Below are 24379 nucleotides of genomic sequence, written 5' to 3' on the forward strand. Positions count from 1 at the left end.
ACAACATTGGAGGCGGCTTATGGTAGAGAAATTATCATTCAATTTTCTGGCAACAGCTCTGGGGAACATTCCTGCAGTCAGCATGCCAATTGCACGCTCCCTCGAAACTTGAGACATCTGTGGCATTGTGTTGTTTGACAAAACTGCACATTTTAGAGTGGTCTTTTATTGTCCCCAGCACAAGGTGTGCCTGTGTAATGATCATGCTGTTTATTCAGCTTCTTCATATGCACCTGTCAGGTGGATGGATTATCTTGGGATTATTTTGGCAAAGGAGAAATGTTCACCAATAGAGATGTAAACATACTTGTGCACAACATTTTAGAAAAATAAGATTTTTGTGCATATGTAACATTTCTAGGATCTTTTATTCCATTAACACTTTACATGTTGCGTTTATATTTTTGTTCAGTATAGAACCCCTTCTACATGGGGTTCTACATGGAACCCAAAGCAAAAATGGTTCTCCTACAGCCCAAAACTATTTTGGAACCCTTTTTTCTAAGAGTGTAATCAGAATATTCAAAGTGTGTTGAAAGTGTATAGCACCAGTTACAATGGCAAAATCAAACCCCTCCAGTGAGTTTTATCACTTGACAACATCAAAACAACAAGATATGACTACCATTTGTTGAGGGATATGCAAAACACATACTTTTCTTATTGTGTATCCCAGAAGCATTGCTACTAAAGGTCTGGGTTTCTGTAGTCTTTGTAAATGGACTTATAGTAGCTTTACCAAAGGTTTTCGAAATATTCCTTCAGCGTCCATTTCTCCTCCACATTCAAACAAAGACGGACGGCAATTTGTTATACCAAAAAAAGAGCACACTCCATCATATGAACTATGACCTTTCAACATGGAAGATAGTCTGTGTATTGTAGTTGCAACAATGATCCTGGATCATGTGCTGTCCAAGTGTTTCCTTTACAGTTTAGTGAAGTCTCCTGTATCCTACCAAGTTCAGAGATGCATTCAAACCCTCATACGGGAGTCGTTCTCCTGTTGACACCCTCCTTCAGATCTTTCTGGAAGCAGTTGTGGACCTGCAGGAAGCTTGAGTCACGCTCTGGACTACAGTACCCAGCTATCCCACTTTTCATAGTGTCCCTACTGAGGGCGTACATGGAGATACCACCCATGGGCATCCCAAAGCTTGCTCCACTTCCTATCCCTGCTCCCCCTCCTCCTCCCATCTTAACACCGACGGGTGAGGTCTCTCGGGACGGGTCGGTGGAGCGGGAACTGGAACGGGAGCGTCGCCGCCGGTAACGGTAACTAGGGATACGGGAGTAGGGCGAGGTGGACGAGGTGGTCTTGATGAACTCCCGCCTTGCCCGGCACCGCGTCTCCTTGTTCTTCTCTATGTAGATGTTGACAGCGAGAACGCCAACGGACTCTGCCACGATGAAGGACAGCGCTCCGAAGTAGAAAGACCAGCCGTATCCATAGCTACCCTTATTGTCCTCGTCCTTCTTGTCGCTGGGGTCACCGGCATTACTGGAGATGTAGACGATTATGCCGATGATGTTGCTTAGACCTGAGGAGATACATCGAGAAAGAGGTAGAAATGTTGGGCCTTGCTCATACAGTAGCTTAGTGTTTTCAAAAGTATATACAGTATATGTAAACATCAATATGTGGGCAATGTCTACTCCAAGGCAATGCTAGATATGCAAGGAATCGCCGCCATTGCAATGTTTTGAATAGCTGTGTGACGTCACCTACCTGCAGCCACAAACAGGATGCCGGCGCTGAGCAGGATGTTGTTCTTACTGCTGTAGATCCTCCCAGCCCCGACACACAGTCCTCCCAGCAACAACAAGATGTTGCTCAGGATGGGGAAGAGGCTGGAGGCCCGCACTATACCTGTATAGTACACAGCAGTTAGGATGGTTAGCATGTTTACAACGTTAGCTTTACTTTACTCAAGTATGAAAACTCTCTACTTTTTTCACCACTGACGGCTCTATATAAACCCAGCACTTACGCCATCTGTCTCTCTCTCCATAGCTCCAATTACTGTCATGACATCATGCTGTTATGGGCCAGGGCCAAGGGGGTTATGACAGATAAAGCACCCCTTGACCACTGGCTACCATTGAGTATCTATGGGCATTGTGTGCTTTACACACGATGATAAAGGATGAAAAGACATCTGGATGTGGTGGCAGGAGACAGGGACTTACGTAAGATGTATTCCGAGCTGTCTGTGTCATAGTTGTTATCTTCTGGGAAGTGATTGATCCGAAGACAGCTTCCTTTGTTGATTCCTGTGGAGTCAAAAGAACCACAGAAAGTCTGTTATAAAAGAGTGCACACTTCAGACAGAAGGGTCGAGAAGTTGATTCGAGCTCATGCAGTTTAGTGGACATTTGAAACACAGCTAATGATTTTCATACAGTACCAAGACCAAATCCATATTGTGGCAAGAACAGCTCAAATAAGCAAAGAGAAAAGACAGTCCATCATTACTTTAAGACATGAAGGTCAGTCAATGTGGAACATTTGTTTGAAGTTTCTTCAAGTGAAGTCGCAAAAACCATCAAACGCTATGATGAAACAGGAAGACCGCACCAGGAAAGGAAGACCCTGAGTTACCTCTGCAGCAAAGGATAAGCTCATTAGAGTTTACCAGCCCTAAAAATTGCAGCCCAAATAAATGCTTCACAGAGTTCAAGTAATAGAGACATCTCAACATCAACTGTTCAGAGGAGACTGTGTGAATCAGGCCTTCATGGTCAAATTGCGGCAAAGAAATCACTACTAAAGGACACCAATAAAAAGAAGAGACTTGCTTTGGCCAAGAAATCTGAGCAATGGACATCAGACCAGTGGAAATCTGTCCTTTGGTCTGATAAGTCCAAATTTGAGATTTTTGGTTCCAACCCCCGTGTCTTTGTGAGATGAAGAGTAAATGAAGAGATGATCTTCGCATGTGTGGTTCCCACCGTGAAGCATGGAGGAGGAGGTGTGATGGTGCTTTGCTGGTGACACTGTCAGTGATTTATTTAGAAATCAAGGCACACTTAACCAGCATGGTTATCGCAGCATTCTGCAGCGATACGCCATCCCATCTGGTTTGCGCATAGTGGGACTATCATTTATTTTTCAACAGGACAATGACCCAAAACACACCCCCAGGCTGTGTAAGGGATATTTGACCAAGAAGGAGAGTGATGGAGTGCTGCATCAGATGACCTGGCCTCCACAATCCCTCGACCTCAACCCAATTGAGTTGGTTTGGGATGAGTTGGACCGCGGAGTGAAGGAAAAGCAGCCAAAAAGTGCTCAGCATATGTGGGAACTCCTTCAAGACTGTTGGAAAAGCATTCCAGGTGAAGCTGGTTGAGAGAATGTCAAGCGTGTGCAAAGCTGTCATCAAGGCAAAGGGTGGCTACTTTGAAGAATATAAAATATATTTTGATTTGTTTAAAACCTTTTGGGTTACTACATGATTCCATATGTGTTATTTCATAGTTTTGTCTTCACTACTATTCTACAATGTGGAAAATAGTAAAGAAAGAAAGAAAAACACTTGAATGAGTAGGTGTTTCCAAACTTTTGACTGGTACTGTATATATGTGTTAACTCCAATTGCACATGGTTCAGATTGTTTAATAGTCAGAGTTGCAGGTGCTATTGCAGGGTACAGCAAAAATCTTAGGCTTCGAGCTCCAACATGCAGGGGAGCAGCAGGAGAAATAATGTCCATAGGGGGAGTAGCAGGTAAGTGAGAGTTGAGACAACACTATACTAATTCAATAATGGCTGTACATCAACCATGTCTGTTCTTTAGAAAAAAATATATTATGCCTCATGACATGTCACAGTGGAAGTGAAGCTAAAACGGTTCCCAATACTCAATGCACTTCTGTGTTGACCTGTAAAGGCACTCGCTAAGTAGAGAGATTAGAGGTTGCAGATTTGCCGTACATTGGAGTTGCTTAATTGTCATAATTAAAAATGACAATACAAATTGATTGCCAAAGAAGAGATGCCTATTATAATGCTGATTATTTTGTTTCCCACTGATTTTCATACGAAACAAATAATTTAACCTATGAATTATTTATTTAAAAGGATTGTCAATCTGCAAGAGACATTTTCTACCACTGCTAGGAAATTATGTATTCTAGTGGTTAGTGTACCACAGTTAGACAGTCCATTTTCAATATACACATCCCACCACTAGGGGCAGCAGCAGCCAGGCTAGGTCATTTTGATCACAGGTAGGGGTTGGAACCAAAATGATTTTCCAATCATTTAGTTCTGAACAGAACCATATATATTTTTTTCATTCTGTTCCACTGTTCTAACCTGCAAAATAAAGATTTGAACCAGTTCGAACCCAAAACGTTATGGTTTATATATACACACACACGTGTATATATATATATATATATTTATTTTTTTTCATTTAACTATGCAAGTCAGTTAAGAACAAATTCTTATTTACAATGACAACCCACTGTTTCTAGGCTAACTGCCCAGCTTTTTACCTTATCAGCTCAGGGATTCGATCTAGCAACTTTCGGTTACTGGCCCAATGCTCTAACCACTAGGCCACCTGCATCTATATTGTTCCATTCTATTCCCTTTTAAACCTCTGAAATGTTTACATTTAGTTCAATAATTATAATTCACCAATCAGTGCGGATAGAGCGGCTTGCTATGGAGTGGGCAATCTATAGTTGTTTACATGTGCGATGGACAGACAACTGTAAGGCTCGAGATGCGACAGAAATGTGGTGTATGGTGTAAAGAGCGAGAGATGTTGGAGGAGGCTTGGCTTGAAGAGCTGGGCATTATTGACATGCATTATCTGAATTAGGCCCACATAATTATACCTACAGAAGAGCAGCTTCTATGGAGGAACTTTGAATGAATGAACGAACTTCAGGGAGTTGGCTAAACGTTGAACCAGAGTGAGCTAGCTAGCTAACAAGCTGTGTGTTCAGAGCGGCACCAGAATTAAAAACACGTCTTACCTTTTTGTAGTTAATAAATCCAATGTGAAACGTGATAACTATAGTATCCTTAACTAACATTGAAAAAGTTAATTAGAATTAAATAACTTCACCCTAATTTCTGAATCTCGCTTGCAACTTCAGTAGACTACAGTAGTTTCGGAGGGTGAGGGGCAGGTAGGTAGACACTGGAATCCGTTTCTGAGTGACAGAGTAAGGGCTTTGTTGTGAGAGTAAAACTGCATTGTTGGTTAAGAAAATATTTACTACATGAACTAAATAAGAAAATCCTAAATTAATAGTCTTATGTCTTGGGATTCTTACGCAGTCTTATGGCTTGGGATTAGAAGCTGTAAAAGAACGTTATTAACTGGTTCCCATGCTTTTAAAAGAATGGTTCTGTTCCGGAACAGTATAGAAAGCTTTCGTTCCCGGTTCTGATTCTGTTACTACAAATGTGTTATTTTTCTGTTCCCTGAACCGGTACCAACCATTGCTTACAGGTAGGTACAAGTGATTGACAGGCAATGGTAGAGTGAGAGGTAAATTGAGTAACCTCCCATCCCGGAAGTGTTTTTCTGTGTTTGTTTGGACACTTTTCATTTGATATGCCATTTGTAAAAAAATATATATATATATATTGCCATTTAGGTCACTATCTATGATAACCTGCTTGGACTGGCTGACCAAGCTTAGCCTGAACCCTGTAGAGAACAATGTCTGCCATAAGGTCACATGCATTGCTTAACTGACTTCTCACGTGAAATGAAATGTGAAATTATATCAGATTATGGATGATTTAGGTAGATCTCGGTCCCCTAGATGGAGCAAGCTTAGTTTCACCCCCATATTTGAAACCATCTGAGGACAGGAAAGTCAGTCTGCACACCCATAAAAGAGTTCTGATGTTCTTCAGCCCCAAGGCATCTTCCATTCAAAGAGTTTGACTCTTGGTTAAGAAAATCTTCTTTGCACTCTTAAGAGAATAAAACATGTCGGTGACATGAATATTGAAACGTTTCTCACTTTCCACTGAAATTGCTGCCTCAACCAGAGGTTGGGAACTCAAGTCAAGTGTGCGAATGAACAAGGACTTACTTCACGCTTGGACTTAATTCACTCTAAAACAGATATCAATCATTTATGAGACAAGATAGTAATGTAAACATGTCTTTTAAGTGGTTTATTTGTCTGTGTGTGCTGTTTCTACATGTCTATGATTGGTATCTCCAAGACAGTGCAGATTTATATTCTTCCCCTCTAATCAGGAACTGATTCAGGACACCAGGTGAGTGGAATCTATGGACAATCAGTGACTTTAATGGCTACCCGCATTATGGCATTGACCCTTTTTTTTACACTGACTCTATGCACACTCACTGGACTCTACCCACACATTCACACAGACACACACACAAAGCACACCCCCACACGAAACACACTCTCCACATACGCTGCTACTACATTGTTTATTATCTATCCTGATTGCGTAGTCACTTTTACCCCAACCTACATCTACATATTACCTCAACTACCACCTAATATGCTCCCAAGTGGCACAGCGGTCTTAGTCACTGTATCTCAGTGCTAGAGGCGTGGTTCAATTCCAGGCTGTATCACAACCGGCCGTGATTGGGAGTCCCATAGGGTGCCGCACAATTAGCCCAGCGTCGTCCGGGTTAGGGTTTGGACGGCCATCATTGTAAATAAGAATTTGTTCTTATCTGACTTGCCTAGTTAAATAAATGTTGAAATAATAAATACCCCTGCACATTGACTCGGTACCAGGACTCCTTGTATATAGCAAAATGATTGTTATTTAGAGTGTTACTATTTATATTATTATTTGCAAATGTTCTTACTTTATAACTCTGCATTGTTTGGGAAGGGGCTCGTAAGCATTTTGCAGTTTGGAGCAACAACCACCAAACAGTCTCCACTGTCACAATGGAAATCAATGAGAAAGCTACAACCAGGACACCCAACTTGAAAGGGATTGAGAGACCCCTAAAACGCCTCCAAACTAGGCCCCCTGGTCTGGGCACAACCCCAACATTGTGGGCCACTGACCCAGACATCCCATGGGCCCAAAAGCGGCCCACACTCCAATTTAAAACCAACAGAACACAGCTGGAGTGCACCACTCTCTAACACATTACATAGCATTACATGGGAGAACAGTGACACAGTCACCCAACTTCAACAGCATTGGAAAAATGGAAAAACACCTCACAGGAACAAAACTCTGGGCTGGTTCCAACCCCAACATAGGATACATCTACCCCCTATAGCCCCAGGACCCTAGCCCACACTCACAAAGAACCAAGGCCAACAGAACACAAGAGCCCACCACTCTCTACCTTTACAATGAAGTCTATGGGAAATGGATAACATAGACACCTGACTTTACAGACATCCTAAGACCCTGAAAACACTTCCAAAACGGACCCTCTGGTCTGGGCACCTATGGAAAACCACTGCCCCAAACACCCCCTGGGCATAGGAAAGGCCTACACCCAAAATCGAAATCAACATCGTATAATCGGAGCCCACCACTCCCAACGCACCATACAAGTCAATGGGAGAGAGAGAGAAATAAAGCTAGTCACCTGACTTCAACATGATGGTGGGACCACAAAAGACCTCAGAAAAACTTCTACACGGGCTGGCTCCAACCCCCCTGGGGTATATCTTTACCTCTGACACCTCCCGGACCTGCCAGCCTTGGAACAGGCAATTGGCACTTAAAAGAATAGGGAGCGGTGGGCTCATCCTCTAACACTAACACACAGCTCAATGGCACACCAAGAGGTCTAGACTACCATCTTTGAGGACACAGTGGGGGTCTTCTACACCCTTCAGGAACTCCACCAAGGGCTAATTGTATCACACGGAGTGGCACTCTTACCTCCTGGACCGATCATTGGTCCGCAATGGAAACAGCACCCAAAAAGGTAAGGGCACCCGCTCCAATGCAATTTCCCATATGGAGAAACGTTACAAGCCTTCACCATTGTAATCAATGGAACAGGCCCTCCATCTCAATAACTCAGGATCCCTATACCACCGGATCTCCAGATGACATTGACATCCCAAACTAGCCACTATGGATACTGCATTCTGATTGGACGAATTGGCCATACACCTCACATGCTCAGTGCATGAACACATCATGCACCAATAGGAATCCTCTACACCTATTAGAAATCGCCCCTGCCCTCTATAAAAGAAGAGCATATGTTCAGTCTCACCACCCCTTGGTTGAAGTACTTAGAGGAGACTGACTTTAAAAAAAATTACGAAAGAACGATAATACAACGACTACCAATCAGGACTTCAACGACATCCATGCCCAGCATGAGGAACACAGGCACTTCTACGTCTACTTCTGAATCCCGAAGACGCTACGAAGGACAAACAGATGCTTTACCTGGTCAACGATGATCCTTCAGACCCTCTACCTCCTGTAAAAGGAGATGCACCGACGGGCCACCGAAAACATTTTCCGGCCAGCAACCACGTCTCATATCCGGAACGTCACATAATCAATGAATAAATGGACCCTACAGACCAAGACCCACTCGTAACTCTGGAACCAGACAAGGGATAGATCGGACGATCAACCTGCTCGCAGCTAACGGAGACGACCTCCCCACCTTCAACGATCCCACAGTCAGCCCTCCTGCAATCTCAGGACAGCACTGGAACACCACTGAAAACGGACCACACCACAACGACACCTTAAATCCAGCAACATTGGTTAACCCAACCGGACATCCACACTACACCCCATGGACCCAGCAAAAGAATCTCTCTATAATTGCGGAACCACCTAAACCAACTCAGTTATGACCCTCCTCTTCCACCTCCCCGTCGCCATCTACGTCTCTGTCATCCCAACCAACCTATTCCACTCAACACATTAGGACGCCATCCAACAACACCATCACGGATTACACCACACCTGAAAGGGTGGTGTCATTGTAAATAAGAATTTGTTCTTAACTGACTTGTAAAGGTTGAATAAAAAAATTCAACGAAGATCACAGGAATAGTCCAACAATTCAACCATAACACAACAGCTCAGGCCATGAGACCACGGGCCCTGTCGAGTCTTTGGCGGTGGCTAATGGAATAGGTTTGCCGTGACCACGGATCCTTCCAAAAAATCTGATAAAGACCCTCCGCCCCTGAGGGTTGCCATGACCATGGACCTTACATAACTTCTGGTCCGAGCCATCAACTCATCACAACCAACATGAACCATCACAACAACCGACTTAACTACGTCACAGGCAGGGCTGAGACATCAGAGGTGCCACTACCATGGGCCTCTACATGTCTCTGACGAGGGGCAATAGTGAAGAGTTGCCATGGACCCTTCCACCTTAAGTCTATCCACCGACGCCGGGCAACGAGGGTTGCCATGACCATGGGCCCTACACCTACCTTGGCCCGAGCCTCTGACAGACACACAGGACCAACAACACCACAACTACATCATATCAACTCAACTAGATCTACACTGTACCCAACAATCTATATGACCAGGGGTGTACGCAACTAGGGTTGCACATTTTGGGGAATATTCAGAGGTGGAAACTTTCCGTGGTTATTAAAGGGGAATATATGGGAATTAATGGAAATATATGCAAATTAATATTAATACCATTTAAATGTAGATGTTTTTGGCATTGGATATATTTACCATATCATATGGAGACAAACATAAACCTTTTACCTTATCATAGGTAGACAATTGCAAATGATTAAATCCTTCCAATAGCAATAAAAAAACAATTTAGTTACGAATTAAACTTTAATTAAATGAGTTGATTCTTCACATGGGATGATTTCACTGAACAAAAGAAATGGAATATTGAATGATCCCCAATGATCCATTGCATCTCCCAAAAACGTTTTCAACATACATCTGTAAAATGATAGTCTAGAAACTAAAGTCTTCCTCTCAGGCTTCCACGTCTTCGCCCTGGACCTCCTCAATGTCCACCTCTTGAACATCAGACTGAGGCCTCATCTTCACTGTCACTTTCCAACTTTGTTGAGTATGGTTCATTGTCAGGCTCAAAAAGCCTCAAATTTCCCCGGACGGCCACCAATTTTTCAACCCTTGTATTGGTCAGCCTGTTGCATGCTTTGGTGTGTGTGTTTCCAAACAAGGACCAGTTGCACTCTGAGGCGGCTGATGTTGGTGGGATTTGGAGGATGATGGAGGCAACAGGGGAAAGAGCCTCAGATCCACAAAGTCCCTTCCACCAGGTGGCTGATGAGATATGTTGGCATGACTGCCATATTGCATCTCCATCCCAAAGCCCTTGCTTGGAAGTGTACTTCGACAGACTGCCAAGAACCTTGCCCTCATCCAGGCCAAGGTGGTGAGACATGGTAGTGATGACACCATAGGCCCTTGTTGCATACTTGGGGTCCAATATGTATGCTGCACCAGAACATGATGGCATTGTCATCAGACAGGATGGCATTGTCTCCCTCAATCCGTGCAATGGCTACTGCTATATGTTTCAGGAGTTTCAGGCTGCTTACCACTCTCTCCCAAAATACATCATCCAGGAGGATCCTCTTGATGGGTCTGTCCATATCGGCAGACTGTGATATGGCCATTTCTTGGAGACTCCTTCCCCTCCAGGAGACTGTCCAACATGACAACCCCATCCCAACAGGTGTTGCTGGGCAGCCTCAATGTGGTGCTCTTATTCTTCTCACTTTTCTTGGTGAGGTAGATTGCTGCTATAACTTGATGACCCTTCACACACCTAACCATTTCCTTGGCTCTTGTGTAGAGTGTATCGATTGTTTTCAGTGCCATGATGTCCTTGAGGAGCAGATTCAATGCATGACTCCTCCACTTTAGACCAAGCAGCCTTCATGTTCGCAGCATTGTCTGTCACCAGTGGAAAAACCTTCTGTGGTCCAAGGTCATTGATGACAGCTCATCTGCAATGTAGAGACGGTGTGTCTGTTGTGTGTCTGTTGTCCCTTGTGTCTGTGCTCTTGTAGAATAGTAGTAGAGGGGTGGAGATGATGTAGTTCATTATTCCTTGCCCACGAACATTCGACCACCCATCAGAGATGGTTGCAATACAGTCTGCTTTCTCTATGATTTGCTTGACCTTCACTTGAACTCTGCATCCAGCAAATGAGTAGATAAAGTCTGGTTGGAGGGGTTGTCTGGATGGAGGGGTGTATGCTGGGCGAAGAACATTCAGAAATCTCTTCCAATACACATTGCCTGTGAGTATCAGAAGTAAACCAGTTGATTACACAGCTCGAGCAAGATATTCATCAGCATTTCTCTGACTACATTCCTCAATTGAGTCAAAAAAACTTCTGATTCCAGGAGGACCATGAGCTGTTGCTATCGATAAGGTGTCTGATTCATCATTTTCACCTCGAATAGAAGTAGAGGGACTTTTGTCAGAGGTTGCTTGTTGTGAGAGCTGTGGAAACTTGGTCAGATGATTCTGCATCTTTGTTGCATTCTTCACATATGATTTGGCAGAATATATACAAATATACACAGCTTTTCCTTTTACATTAGCTGCAGTGAAATGTCTCCACACATCAGATAGTGCCCATGGCATTTTCCTGTAAAGATTAGAAAAAATAAATTGTAAAAAAATATATATATACAATTCCATGTACATATAAAAAGTTAAGCAGTTGGATTAAACAACTCCTTTATAAAATAAATGTTTTAAAATGAAACATGTATGGAAACCGGTGAATTAACACTCCTCAGTTAGCAGGCTCAAGCAAGCTAAAACCCACATGGTAGCAAAAACTAACTAGCAGAAATGGTTAACAAGTTAGAAATGATTTAAACACACTTTGCTGTAGGTTACTATTTACTAGTTAACAGAAAATCATGTATGTCATATAAAATATATTCACTCCACCCAGTATTGTAATCAAAACTTACCAGAAAACGTGTAGTCTTTGGCTCAGACAGTGTAGTAGTGTGGGCTCAATAGGATCTCATTAGTGTGCAAGATCTTGAGAATCAGCTGTACATGTGATGGAAGAATGTACTATGCATGCAGAGGGTTGCAATTCCATTGAATTGGGGAAAGTTTAACCAAAATATGCCACAATACCTAGAATTGCCTTGTGTTAACCCACAAAAAAAGGTTTACTGTTATAAGCAAGGGTTTACTGTTATAAGGGTTTAACTTTACATGGAAAATTTCCCCCAAAATTCTGGAAATTTCCCGGAAAGTTTCCGACCCATTGCAACCCTAAACGCAACAGCAGGGCCCCTTTGTCATTAGCCACCGAGGGAACAACAAAAAACACACTGAGGTAACAACCCTCCGGTGTTTCAACACAAATAGACACTCTAGAATCTACTAAACAAGCTATACGACCAGGGACGGACGCAACAGCAGTGCTCCTCTGTCATTAGCTGCCGAGGGAGCAACAAAAACACAGAGGTGATAACCCTCCTGCATTTCAACACAACATCTACTCACACCCTTCCACCTACTCAGCAACCTACGAAAAGACAACTCTACAAACCACCAACACGCTCACCAGACTGAGAGGTCTAACACTCCTGCAACCTTTGGTACTCTCGCCGGTGCACCAGGCCTTCCCTAAAGCAACTAGGCATGGCAGCCGGTTGGCTGCCATGGATGCATGGCAGCCAACCGGGTGAGACGATCTTGGAAGAGAGTCACCCCTGGATGGTCCTGTCTACTGGAGGTCCTGGGGTGGTATGGTTACACGTGGCCTGTGGTTGTGAGGCTGGTTGGATGTACTGCCAAATTCTCAAAAACAACATTGGAGGCAGCTTATGGTAGAGAAATTAACATTCAATTATCTGGCAACAGCTCTGGTGGACATTCCTGCAGTCAGCATGTCAATTGCACGCTCACACAACTTCAGACATCTGTGGCATTGTTGTGACAAAACTGCACATTTTAGTGGTCTTTTATTGTCTCCAGCACAAGGTGCACCTGTGTAATGATCATGCTGTGCACCTGTCATGGATGGATTATCTTGACAAAGGACAAATGCTCACTAACAGTGATGTAAACAAATGTGTGCACAAATTGAGAGAAATAAGCTTTTTGTGCGCATGGAACATTTATGGGATCTTTTTATTTCAGCTCATCAAACATGGGACCAACACTTTACATGTTGCATTTATATTTTTGTTCAGTATAGAATAGTATAGGCTATCCCTACTGCAGAAAATGATGATGATTTCCTCATATCCAAAGGCCTACCTGTCATTTAGCAGGAAGAATGTAGTAAGGTCTGGAATATAAATGCATATTGATCTGCATATCATTGTGGCAGTAAGGGAGAAACACACTATGAAAGCATCTTTAACTTACTCTTCAGATAACTTTACGCTGTATATTTCACACATACTTACTCTACCTCCCTCACACACCTTCTCCCTTTCACTTACTCCCTCTCTCACACACACATCCTCTCTCTCTCTTACACACACAGACTCACATCACTCTCTCTTGACATGAATTGTAGCCCAATGTTCTAACAAAACCCCAAGGACGTATCGGCTATAGAAGTGTCTGTGCGTATCAGCTAAGTCATGATTTACCCAGGAGATTTAGAGGGAGATATAATTAGCATTGGTTCTGATGTACGCTGTAGCGTTGGATACAGGGCAGTACTCTCAATCTATTATGGACTCAAGGTCTCACTCACTCGTTCACACACACACACACACACACACACAGCTCCCAACTTAGAAAATAATTGAAGGAACACCGGAAAAATATAGATTTTTGATTAAGATATAGTTTTGAATGATTTATATTAGGCATATGGCATCTTACTTCTGAAGCACATTCGTTTGAGTAGGCTATCTTTTCCTTTTCCATTCTTCCTGTGCAATCCACATTTGTGCATAGACTATTGGTCAAGTTACCAGGATGTTTAGCTAGCTAGCTAGGTGACATGACTGGACAAAGTAGTTTATCAAAACAACAATCAGCGGCCCATTAGTAGTTTAATATGGCCTGCGACATGGTTTATGAAATTATATAAAATGTGAGACGGGGTTTTCAGCGACATAAAGGTGCAAGCATGACTGTCGATATGCTCCGCTTCCCTCTATGGCACTGAGGCTGCGTGACTAGCCTAGTCTCATAGACTACACGTAACAAAGTAATCTAAATCCGGGACACTCAAATTAGTATGATGACGTTTATGTGACGTTTAGTATGGTTGCATAAGATAGTTACTTTAGGCAAAACGAAAGTAGGGTGGTTGGGCGGGCATATAACGCGAACGTCTAGCAACCCAAAGGTTGCGAGTTCAAATGTCATCACGGATAACTTTTGCATTTTAGCTAATTAGCAACTTTTCAACTACTTAGATTTTAGCTACTTTGCAACTTCTTAGCTAACCCTTCCCCTAACCTTAACCATTTAGCTAACCCTACCCTTAACCCTAACCCCTAGCCTCGCTTAAGTTAGCAAGCTAGCTAATGTTAGCCACCTAGCTAGAATTCGTAACACGTATACATGTATACGCAAATTTGTAACATATTGTACCTTTTGGCAAATTTGTATACCATACGAAATGGGTGATGGATATCCACAAATGAAAACATACCATACGAAATGTAACATATCATACTAAATGGAGTGTTTCGGATTTACATAAGGAATAATATACGAAATGCTCTGAGACCAGGTTGGCTTCATAGCCAGACTGGCCTGTGCTCTTGGTTCTAACAATGAAAAGATACACTGTATCCACTTCACTCGCATTGCGAGCCACTCCAATAATTAAACAAATGTAACAACAAAAGATTCCTCAGTGGCTGCCGACCCCAGCTCTTTTTTTTTGTACTTTTACCCATTTTTCTCCCCAATTGGTAGTTAGAATTGTCCCATCGCGGCAACACCTGTACAGACTCGGGATAGGCGATGGTCGAGAGCCAGGCATCTTCCGAAACATGACCCTGCCAAGGCACACTGCTTCTTGACACACTGCTCGCTTAACCCAGAAGCCAGCCGCATCAATGTGTCGGAGGAAACACTGTACAACTGGTGACTGAAGTCAGCTTGCAGGCACCCAGCCTGACACAAGGAGTAGCTAGAGCGCGATGGAACAAGGAAATCCTGGCTGGCCAAACCCTCCCCTAACATGGACGAAGCAGGGCTGCCTCATGGGTCTCCCGGTCACAGCCAGCTGTGATACAGCCTGGGATCGAACTTGCGGCTGTAGTAACACCTCAAGCACTGATGCAGTGCCTTAAACCACTGCGCCACTTGGGAGGCTTTTTTTTTTTTTTTTTTTTTTTTTTTTTTTTTTACCTCTCAGCGCATAGTCTTGTTTCCTAAATTTCTGCCTCTCTGACGTGCCCAAAGTAAACTGAGAGGATATGCAAATCATTGGTATAATTGGATAGAAAACACTCTTAAAATAATGTCTGTGAGTATAACAGAACTGATATGGCAGGCAAAAACCAGAGGAAAATCCATTTAGAATGGATTTTTTTTGAGCTCCCAATGACCTCCAATGCAATGCTATTGAAAGATCTAATTTCAGCCTCCCAGCTTGCAGTTCCTATGGCTTCCACTAAATAAAGTCTTTACACAAGGATTTAGGCTTTTTTTAAGTGAAGAAGTATTTGTAGTCTTTGCAAGGTGAGCGCCAAGGTAAAAGTAGTCTTTTTGCGAGAGTGAATGAGGGCGCGCTCTTCGTTCTTTTCCTTTGCTATTGAACATAGTATTCTCCATATGAAATATTATCGTTTATTTAGATATTAGACAACCTGAGGATTAATATAAAACATTGTTTTACTTGTTGATATGAACTTTGCTGGTAACTTTTTGGAATCCTTTGTATGCATGTTGAAGGAGTGGATTATTGAATTCAATGGCGCCAACTAAACGGCGCTTTTGGTATATAAAGAAGGACTTTATCGAACAAAACAACCATTTATTGTGTAGCTGGGGCCCTTGGGATTAGAAACAGAGGAAGATCTTCAAAAGTAAGTGATTTATTTTATCGCTATTTTGATTTTGTGACGCCTGTGCTGGATTGGAAAATATGCTAATGTGAGGCGCTGTCCTCAGACAATCGAATGCTATGCGTTCGCCGTAAAGCCTTTTTGAAATCTGACAATGGAGTTTGATTATCAAGATTGTACGCGTTTGAACCATGTAAGACACTTGTATTTTCATGAATGTTTAATATTACGATTTTTTATTTTGAATTTGGCGCACTGCAATTTCACCGGATGTTGTCTGGATGTTGAATTTGATCCCGCTAGCGGGATCCGTGTGCTATGTGGTTTTTTAACTGATGGAGATGTGCAGAAAGAGCTAACAGAAAGAAGCGGGTGAGTAGGGGAGAGCGGGAGAGCGTCTGTCAGTCATCACTAGTTACCACAGCCACAAAGTCATATACCCTGATGTTACGGATACAGGTATCCTGTGTGTGTGTGTATTTCTTTTCTCTCCTTCTCCCCTCCTCACAGGTGGCAATCATCATTCCCCAATCAGTCACCATGCAGTCATCAATCATAAGACACACCTCCTGTTTCCATTACCCAATCACATCCCTTTTCCCTTGGTTTAAAAACCCATTCAGTTGGTTCCTCTGGAGCTCAATCTCTCTTTTGTTTTTGCACCTACATGTCACTTTGTCCCCAACTGTGAGTATTGTTCTGTTATGGTGTTTAACTGTTTGTTTAATGGTGGGAAAAGGGGGTACCAAGACAAGTCGCCCATGGGCATACACTACCCGTAGGTAAACTTTGTCTAAATACACTAGTAAGAACTGAGCGGACCACCCACTATATTTTTGGTTAGTTAGTTAGCTGTATTGAAGTAGGTTAGTCTATCGTAGGGGTGATTTTGGATATTTGTTTCTTTCCTTGGGTCCAGCTACCCATCCGGGATATGTCATTACTGACACCCATGCCGCTCATGCAGATTGTTATAGTGGTCTAGTTGAGTGTTGAGTGTCATAGCTGATGTAGCATTAGTGTTTGCTATTTGTTGGCTCTTGTTTGGTAGTAGTGCAAGATGGCTACTTTTGATTTGAAATCCTTTTTGGATAACCCTTCGTGGGAGGTTTTTGACAAAATGTTGTAGAGTTAATTTAATGACCTTGGCTGACCATTATTCTGTATCGATTCCGCAGAGTGTAGTTAAGGTGGCGTTTAAACAGCTAGTGTTAAATGTTTTGTTGGAAGAGCAGGTGCTTGTGTTACCGCTGCCTGAGCCTACTACCCATGTAGGGGAGGTTGCTGCTCCTCTAAGCCCGTTGGTGTCTGAGAATGAGGGCGAGGCTAAAGCTCCAGCCACATTGCCCCGTTTTGATCCACTCTCCCCACAGTCAACCGGTGATGCCAGGAGGGATGTCCAGTCAATACAGTTCCAACTGGAGGCGGAAGAGAGAGCCCAAATTAGGCAAGAGACTCTCCAGTTGGAGATGTGTAAAATTGAGGTAGACAGAGAACAACGGCAGTTAGAGTTCAAAATGTGCCAGATGGAACTGGAGGCAGAGACAGCGAGGCTAGCCTTCGTTCCTGCTGTGCCTGTTAGTGAGCCGTCCTCACCAACTGGAGCTTCCAACACTTTTGACATTAGTAGGCAGATTGACTCTCTGAACAAAGGTACCAAGGCAGAGATTGACTCCTATTTTTGTGTTTTTGAACGTATAGCCGTAGCATTGAAATGGCCTGAAGAGGTATGGTGCCTATTGCTTCAGTGTAAATGAACTGGTAAAGCCCAAGAGGTTTTGTCAGAGCTACCCCTGGAAGACAGTTTGAATTATGAAGTGGTCAAAGCTACTGTTCTTCGCGCCTATGAGCTTGTGCCTGAGGCATACCGACAGAGATTTAGGTCTCATAGGAAGTCTTCTAGTAAGACCTATGTGGAATTTGCTAGAGACAAGGGAAATCTGTTTGATAAATGGCATGCTGCTAGTAAGGTAACTGATTTCAACTCTCTCCGGGAGTTAATCTTGTTGGAAGAGTTTAAAAATTGCTTACCCGAACGCATTGTAGTTTACCTAAACTAACAGAAAGTATCCTCCCTGTCAGAAGCGTCTGTGTTGGCAGACGAGTTTGCGTTGACGCACAAGAGTGTGTTTGCGGCTCATACTGAGAGTAGAACCACTGAATTGCTTACTTTTAGCCCTAGTCGGCCAGCAGTAGTATATCAAGCACGCCAGAAGAATGAGCGTCCCTGTTTCTATTGCCATAAAGTGGGACATATGATTAATGATTGCTTCCTGCTAAAACACAAACAAGGGATGCCTCTTCGTGCCAAGCCGCCAACAGGTGTTGGGCTAATTCGTACAATTGTGAGGTCTGAAACTAAACAGGTGCCTCAGGGTAACTGTAGTTTGAAAGTCTCAGTCCCCGACCGCAGTTATGAACCATTCATTTGAGGGGTTTGTGTCCCAAGCGAATGACGAAGCATCTCAGCATCCGGTTAAAATCCTTAGATACTGGTGTGGCGCAGTCGTTTATATTTTCTGATGTGTTGCCCTTATCCGACGATACATACTGTGGTTCCAGTTTGTTAGTTCAGGGTATTCAAATGTGTTTTGTCCCAGTGCCATTGCACTTTGTGAAATTACACTCTGAGTTAATCAGTGGAATATTCAGAGTGGGGGTACGTCCTATGTTGCCAGTGAAAGGTGTGACCTTTATAATGGGTAACGATATTGCCGGAGGAAAGGTAGTACCCGTATTGGAAGTGTTGGATAAAACTGACCACTCTCTCTCCAATGAGCTGGCACAGAGTTATCCACATGTGTTCCCTGCTTGTGCTGTCAATCGTGCTCAAGGAAGGACAAGTGGGTGACGTGATAGATTTGTCGAACACTCTTCTGTTCAAAGAGGTTGATCAAGAGGATGGGTTGTGTGCTACCTCTGGGAAGCTGATCACCTCTGACAAACAGCCCAGGGAAGAATCGAAGTATGTCGAACTTATTGCTGATGCAATACAGTTACCAGTTACTCGTGAGCAGCTGATTGCTAGCCAAAAGGTTGACACCAAGCTTGCTAAATGTTTTTCTAGTGTTGTCTCATTGGAAGAGGTAAAGAAGAAGAACGTGGCGTACTTCATTGATGGTAATCTCCTCATGCGTAAATGGACATCCCATGTGGACGGAGATTGGAATGCTGTTTCCCAAATAGTGATTCCGACAGCGTAGACGTGGACGGAGATTGGAATGCCGTTTCCCAAATAGTGATTCCGACAGCGTAGACGTGGACGGAGATTGGAATGCTGTTTACCAAATAGTGATTCCGACAGCCTTTCTGCAATATGTGTTATCCCACAAAGACTTATGATCGGATCCTTCGACATTTCTTTCGGCCAGGTTTAAAACAAGATGTGGCTCAGTTCTGTCGGACATGCCACATAATGTCAGATAACAGGAAAACCAAATCAGGTTATTCCTCCCGCTCCTCTTTGTCCAATACCTGTCATAGGTGAACCATTCGAACATGTGGTGTTGGATCGTTACCGAAGACAAAATCGGGTAACCAGTTTCTGTTAACGATTATGTGTATGGCAACAAGATACCTCGAGGCCATTCCTCTGTGAAGGATTACAGCCCCGGTAGTGAGTAAAGCCTTAATTAAATTCTTCACAACATTTGGGTTACATAAGGTGGCACAAAGTGATCAAGGCACCAATTTCCTATCAAAGCTATTCAAACAGGTGTTAAAATCCTTGTCAATTACGCACCGTGTGGCAAGCGCATATCACCCAGAGTCTCAGGGTGCGCTTGAAAGATGGCATCAGACACTGAAGTCTATGCTACGTAAATATTGTTTGGAATCTGAGAAAGATTGGGATGAGGGAGTTCCTCTAGTTTTGTTTTCTACTCGTGAAAATGTACAGGAGTCCCTAGGGTTCAGCCCGGCTGAACTAGTGTTTGGTCACACAGTGTGAGGACCAATGAAAGTTCTTAAAGAACTGTTTTTGTCCCAAGAGTTGTGTACAGGAGATGGAAATGTGTTGGACTATGTTAGTCACTTTCGTGAGCGCCTACACCAAGTCTGTGCTCTCGTAAAGGAAGCTCTGTCTTCCTCACAGAGGAGTATGAAAAGACACTATGATAAACAGGCTGTTTCTCCTCCATTACAGCCAGGTGACCAAGTACTGGTGTTATTGCCTGTTCACGGATCTTCACTGTCAGCGTGTTTCTCTGGTCTGTATTTCATTGAAAAGAAATTAAGTGAAACTGATTGTGCTTCAAACGCCTGAAAACGCCAATTTCGTGTGTGCCACATTAACATGTTGAAAGCATATCACACCCGACCCATCAACCAGTTAGATAGTTCAAAAACAGCAGAAAGAACTGCTGTATCATAGGATAGTGGACTGTCATATTGTTGATGGATTGGAGTTGTGCAATACTCAGCAGCAGTGCATTAGATTGCCCAACTCCGAAATGCTGCTGTCTATCCAATCAGGTCTGGTTCATTGAACGGACGGACAGGCCGACAATATTGTGAGACTGCTACACAGTTTTCCATGTCTCTTTAATGACGTTCCTACTTGTACAAATGTGTTGGAACATGACATTAATGTTGGAAATGCTGCCCCCCCTATCAAGCAACACCCATATCGTGTCAATGCTTCTAAGAGGAAGATAATGAGGGATGAAGAGAAATATTTGTTGGAGAATGACCTGGCTACGCCAAGTTTCAGCCCTTGGGAGTTCTCCTTGCATTCTGATGGTACGTCCAGGTTATGTACGGATTATCTAAAGGTAAATTCTGTCACAATGCCAGATTCGTTCTCACCGTTACTTTGTCACTATTACACTTTGCATGAGTTATGTTAAGGGTCTCAATACCATCCCACCTAGACTGCCGGGACAAAGGGATTCGTAACACCTGCTTAATTCTACAATTTCTCTTCTTAAAATGTGATTTTAAATCTAACCATAACCACACTACTAACCTTATGCATAACCTAAGCTTAAATTAATACCAAAAATAAAAAACAATATTTTCATGAATTTTTACAATATAGACAATTTTGACTTTGCCTGTGGTAACTAGTGGAAACTCAGTCTGCCTGCGAGACAACAGTTCATCCTTTATTACTCAGCATAGCATTGCCATGGCAACCTCCTCCTGGTGCCCAAGAAGCACATTTCGGCCTCCATCTCTGAGGAGCTCTTTGACATTTTACTAATGTTTTCATATGGGGACTGGCGGGTGTGCGAGTAGACCTGCGTACACAAACAACACCATGATTTTAGACCCCCAAAATGTGTTTTGCTAGCTATAAAAAGTATGTCACGAAGCCCCTTTGCTTATTACAAACATCATTCAACAATTACCTCACAGAGCAAAACACCCAACAAGACCCATGCATCATAGTCCTTATCATCAAGAAGTCTTTCTTATTCAGTCTGGAAAGCAACAATAGCTACTCAAAATCAGAAGCCATTCAAAAACACAAAGAAAGAATGACAGTCATTCAACAGGTGTCTTATCTACTTAGAAGGAAGTAAATAAGACCCCTCCCACTTTGTCTCTTTCGCGCTCACTCTCTCTGAAGTGCGTCATTTCGTCTCCCGTCGACACAGTGAGAGACACAGGAGGGAAGCGCTGGTTAAGTGGGAGTTCTTGTTTGATTTCAGGCGAGCTGGGAACAAGACTCAAGTTGTTCCGTGCGCGTCTTAAAAGCCTCCCCTGTGCTCTCCCGCAGCTAAGAACATTTTGTTTTACAAGGCACTAAATAAAGAGCTTTCCATTTGGAACACGTCGTTAAAGAGATGAGCAGTGTGAGGTCAATTTAGTAATTTATAGTTCGCTACATACATGTTAGGGGTTGGAGAAAAGTAGAGGGTTGAGAAAGGGAAAGACAATTGTGGGTAATGTTGCCACTTGACATTGTGTTGCCTAGTTGTGGACATACATGGAATAGCAATGATTGAGAATTGTATTTTTTGTCAATCTTGACTTTTCTCGCCCTCTTTCTCGCTCTCTCTATCTCTCTGTGAGTGTCTGTACTTCACTTGCTAACCTACGGAAGAAATAACAAGTAATATTTACCTATTCATATTGCAAGGTTTGATAATCAAAATGATAAGTGGAAGTCTCCATCTTTCCCCAGGTCAATTTACGCAAGTGCACTTCAGTTCGCTTGCAGTTCGCTAGAGAATAATTTCCCCCTCGTAACACTACAGCGGTTAGCGGATGCATATTTATTAACGTGGTTGATTTCGCCTAACGATGACGCAAGTAATCTGGAAGAGCTGGCTAGTGGCTACTTCAATGGAGAAGAGTAAATAACTGGGTTTTGGTGGGGAAAAGTAGAGACCCAACATCCATTATGTCATTTACATGCTATATTCATCTGGCTGTGACCAAATCGAAGGACACCACTGAACAGATTTATCGTATTGATTAAGATGTGTTGATAGATACAATTCTCAGCACCTGGCTCAAATGGGTTGACATTATAAATGAAGTTGACTGAATCTTTCATTGCTGTGCAACTCGCTTAGCAAAGCCCAAACCAGGTCTTCTGTTGAAACGAGAAAGTAACTCACATATTCGTTCCATCTCATGTTGGTGAAAAACATACATGCTTTGAATTTGATTAAAGTTAACCCTATTTTCAGATAACTATTTCTAAATCTCACTCATGTTTCCATAGCAATGGCTTAGGTGTAGTTGCCAAGCAACAGCATCACATACACTGAACTGGATGGACAAAGAACCTCCGTTTGGAGAAGCGCATCTAAACAGTTTGAAGTTAAACTCGTAGTTTTGCACTCCTAAAAGTAACAGCCATTGATTATAAACGGGTTGAGTAGGCTATTGAATTAATTATATTGCACATTTCCATACAGCCGTGCATTATGCATGTACAGTATATGGTAACGAGGCCACGTCATATCCGAAGCAAAAATATAAAGTAGTCCTAATACATTGCATTACGCACATGGATACATAATGGTATAACGTTCCCACAATTACTGAGCGTGCACGCAGGAGTAGCCTTCTATCAAACGCCCTAACAACTTCACTCTGTGCGTGGACAGTTTATTTCAGTGTAGAAAAGGTTTTGTCACCTATGGTTTTTCCCCAAACGCCCCCAACACACAAAGTACTCAATGATTCATACATCAGAAACTTTCCTATATTAACCAAATGGAGAAAAAAAACTCAACATAGTTGACCAGAAAGCTGACAAAGTACCTTCTATACAACAAATCCGCCACAGTCCGGAGTGCGTCAGGTCGCCTCTAGTTTTCTTGGGTTGCATGTCGTCTGTGGTGACATTGGTGGCGTTACATATGTACGCCCGAGAATAGAGCCAGTAGTCGGTCCCAATAGCTATTGTCATCAGACTGAAAGCTGAAAAAGCGCCCACGATGGTCAGCAATATCTGACACCCACGGTCACACCACGCCATGACGCCTCATAATAATCCACAACGGGCTATGAACACACTAGAGGCACGCGCTCTAACCATATAGCGAATTGGTGCGGCAGAATATGGCTATCGTTGCCGGGTTTTTTTTTCTAGAATATCACTTTCATGTAAACTTCAACTGGAGTGCTTCTTAAGTTCAGTAGCCTTTTCCTCTTCACGCTTCTCATGGTTTTAATTCCCCAAAGTTCACATCGCAGAAGTCGTTGATTCCTCCACAGGTTGACGTTTTCCACCCCCAAGAATGGAATGGTGTTTTTCGATGTGGGAATTGCTTTCGCTCCTCAAATGAATTAATTTGCCAAAGAGCGCAACATCTTCTACCAAGACCACACCTTCTATTCAGCTAACCAATGAGAGACGACATTGATTGGCCTCGAGTCGGCATCAGAAGGATACAACATAACATCAAACAAGGCAAACCCACATATGTGGGTATATGAAAATATATTGTACAAAAATATAAACGCAACATGCAACAATTTCTAAGATTTTACTTAATTACAGTTCATATAAGGAAATCAGTCAATTGGGGCCTATTTAATGTATTTCAATCTATGAATTTCACATGACTGGGAATACAGATATGCATCTGTTAGTCCCAGATACCTTTTTAAAAAAGGTAGGGGTGTGGATCAGAAAACCAGTCAGTATCTGGTGTGACCATTTGCCTCATGCAGCGCAACACATCTCCTTTGCATAAAGTTGATCAGGCTGTTGATTGTGGCCTGTGGAATGTTGTCCCACTCTTCAATGATTGTGCAAAGTTGTTGGATATTGGCGGGAACTGGAACATGCTGTCCTACACGTCAATCCAGAGCTTTCCAAACATGCTCAATGGGTGACATGTCTGGGACATGAACTGGGACATTTTCAGCTTCCAGGAATTGTGTACAGATGATTACGACGTGTGGCCGTGCATTATCATGCTGAAACATGAGGTGATGGTATCGGATGAA

General features: G+C 42.9%; 1 protein-coding gene across 1 annotated transcript; it reads right to left on the reverse strand.

The window, feature by feature from the left end:
• Positions 1-349: 349 nt before the first annotated feature.
• LOC135520544 (voltage-dependent calcium channel gamma-4 subunit-like) lies at positions 350-23690 on the reverse strand. Its single transcript, XM_064946184.1, has 4 exons — positions 23186-23690; positions 2191-2274; positions 1730-1870; positions 350-1541 (listed from the first exon to the last, which is right to left on the reverse strand). Exons 1-4 carry the CDS (start codon positions 23400-23402, stop codon positions 985-987), a joined length of 999 nt encoding a protein of 332 aa, XP_064802256.1. The 5' UTR covers positions 23403-23690; the 3' UTR covers positions 350-984.
• Between the last annotated feature and the right edge of the window lie 689 nt (positions 23691-24379).

The sequence above is a fragment of the Oncorhynchus masou genome, chromosome 4, assembly GCF_036934945.1.
Source record: "Oncorhynchus masou masou isolate Uvic2021 chromosome 4, UVic_Omas_1.1, whole genome shotgun sequence".
NCBI classification, from domain to species: domain Eukaryota; kingdom Metazoa; phylum Chordata; class Actinopteri; order Salmoniformes; family Salmonidae; genus Oncorhynchus; species Oncorhynchus masou.

Excerpts from the sequence above, each read along its gene's own strand:
- LOC135520544 (XM_064946184.1), bottom strand. The coding sequence starts at position 23,402 with ATGGCGTGGTGTGACCGTGGGTGTCAGATATTGCTGACCATCGTGGGC. Across the intron at positions 1,871-2,190 it reads CAGCTCGGAATACATCTTAC|GTATAGTGCGGGCCTCCAGC; the intron begins GTAAGTCCCTGT and ends TGTACTATACAG. Across the intron at positions 1,542-1,729 it reads CATCCTGTTTGTGGCTGCAG|GTCTAAGCAACATCATCGGC; the intron begins GTAGGTGACGTC and ends GTATCTCCTCAG.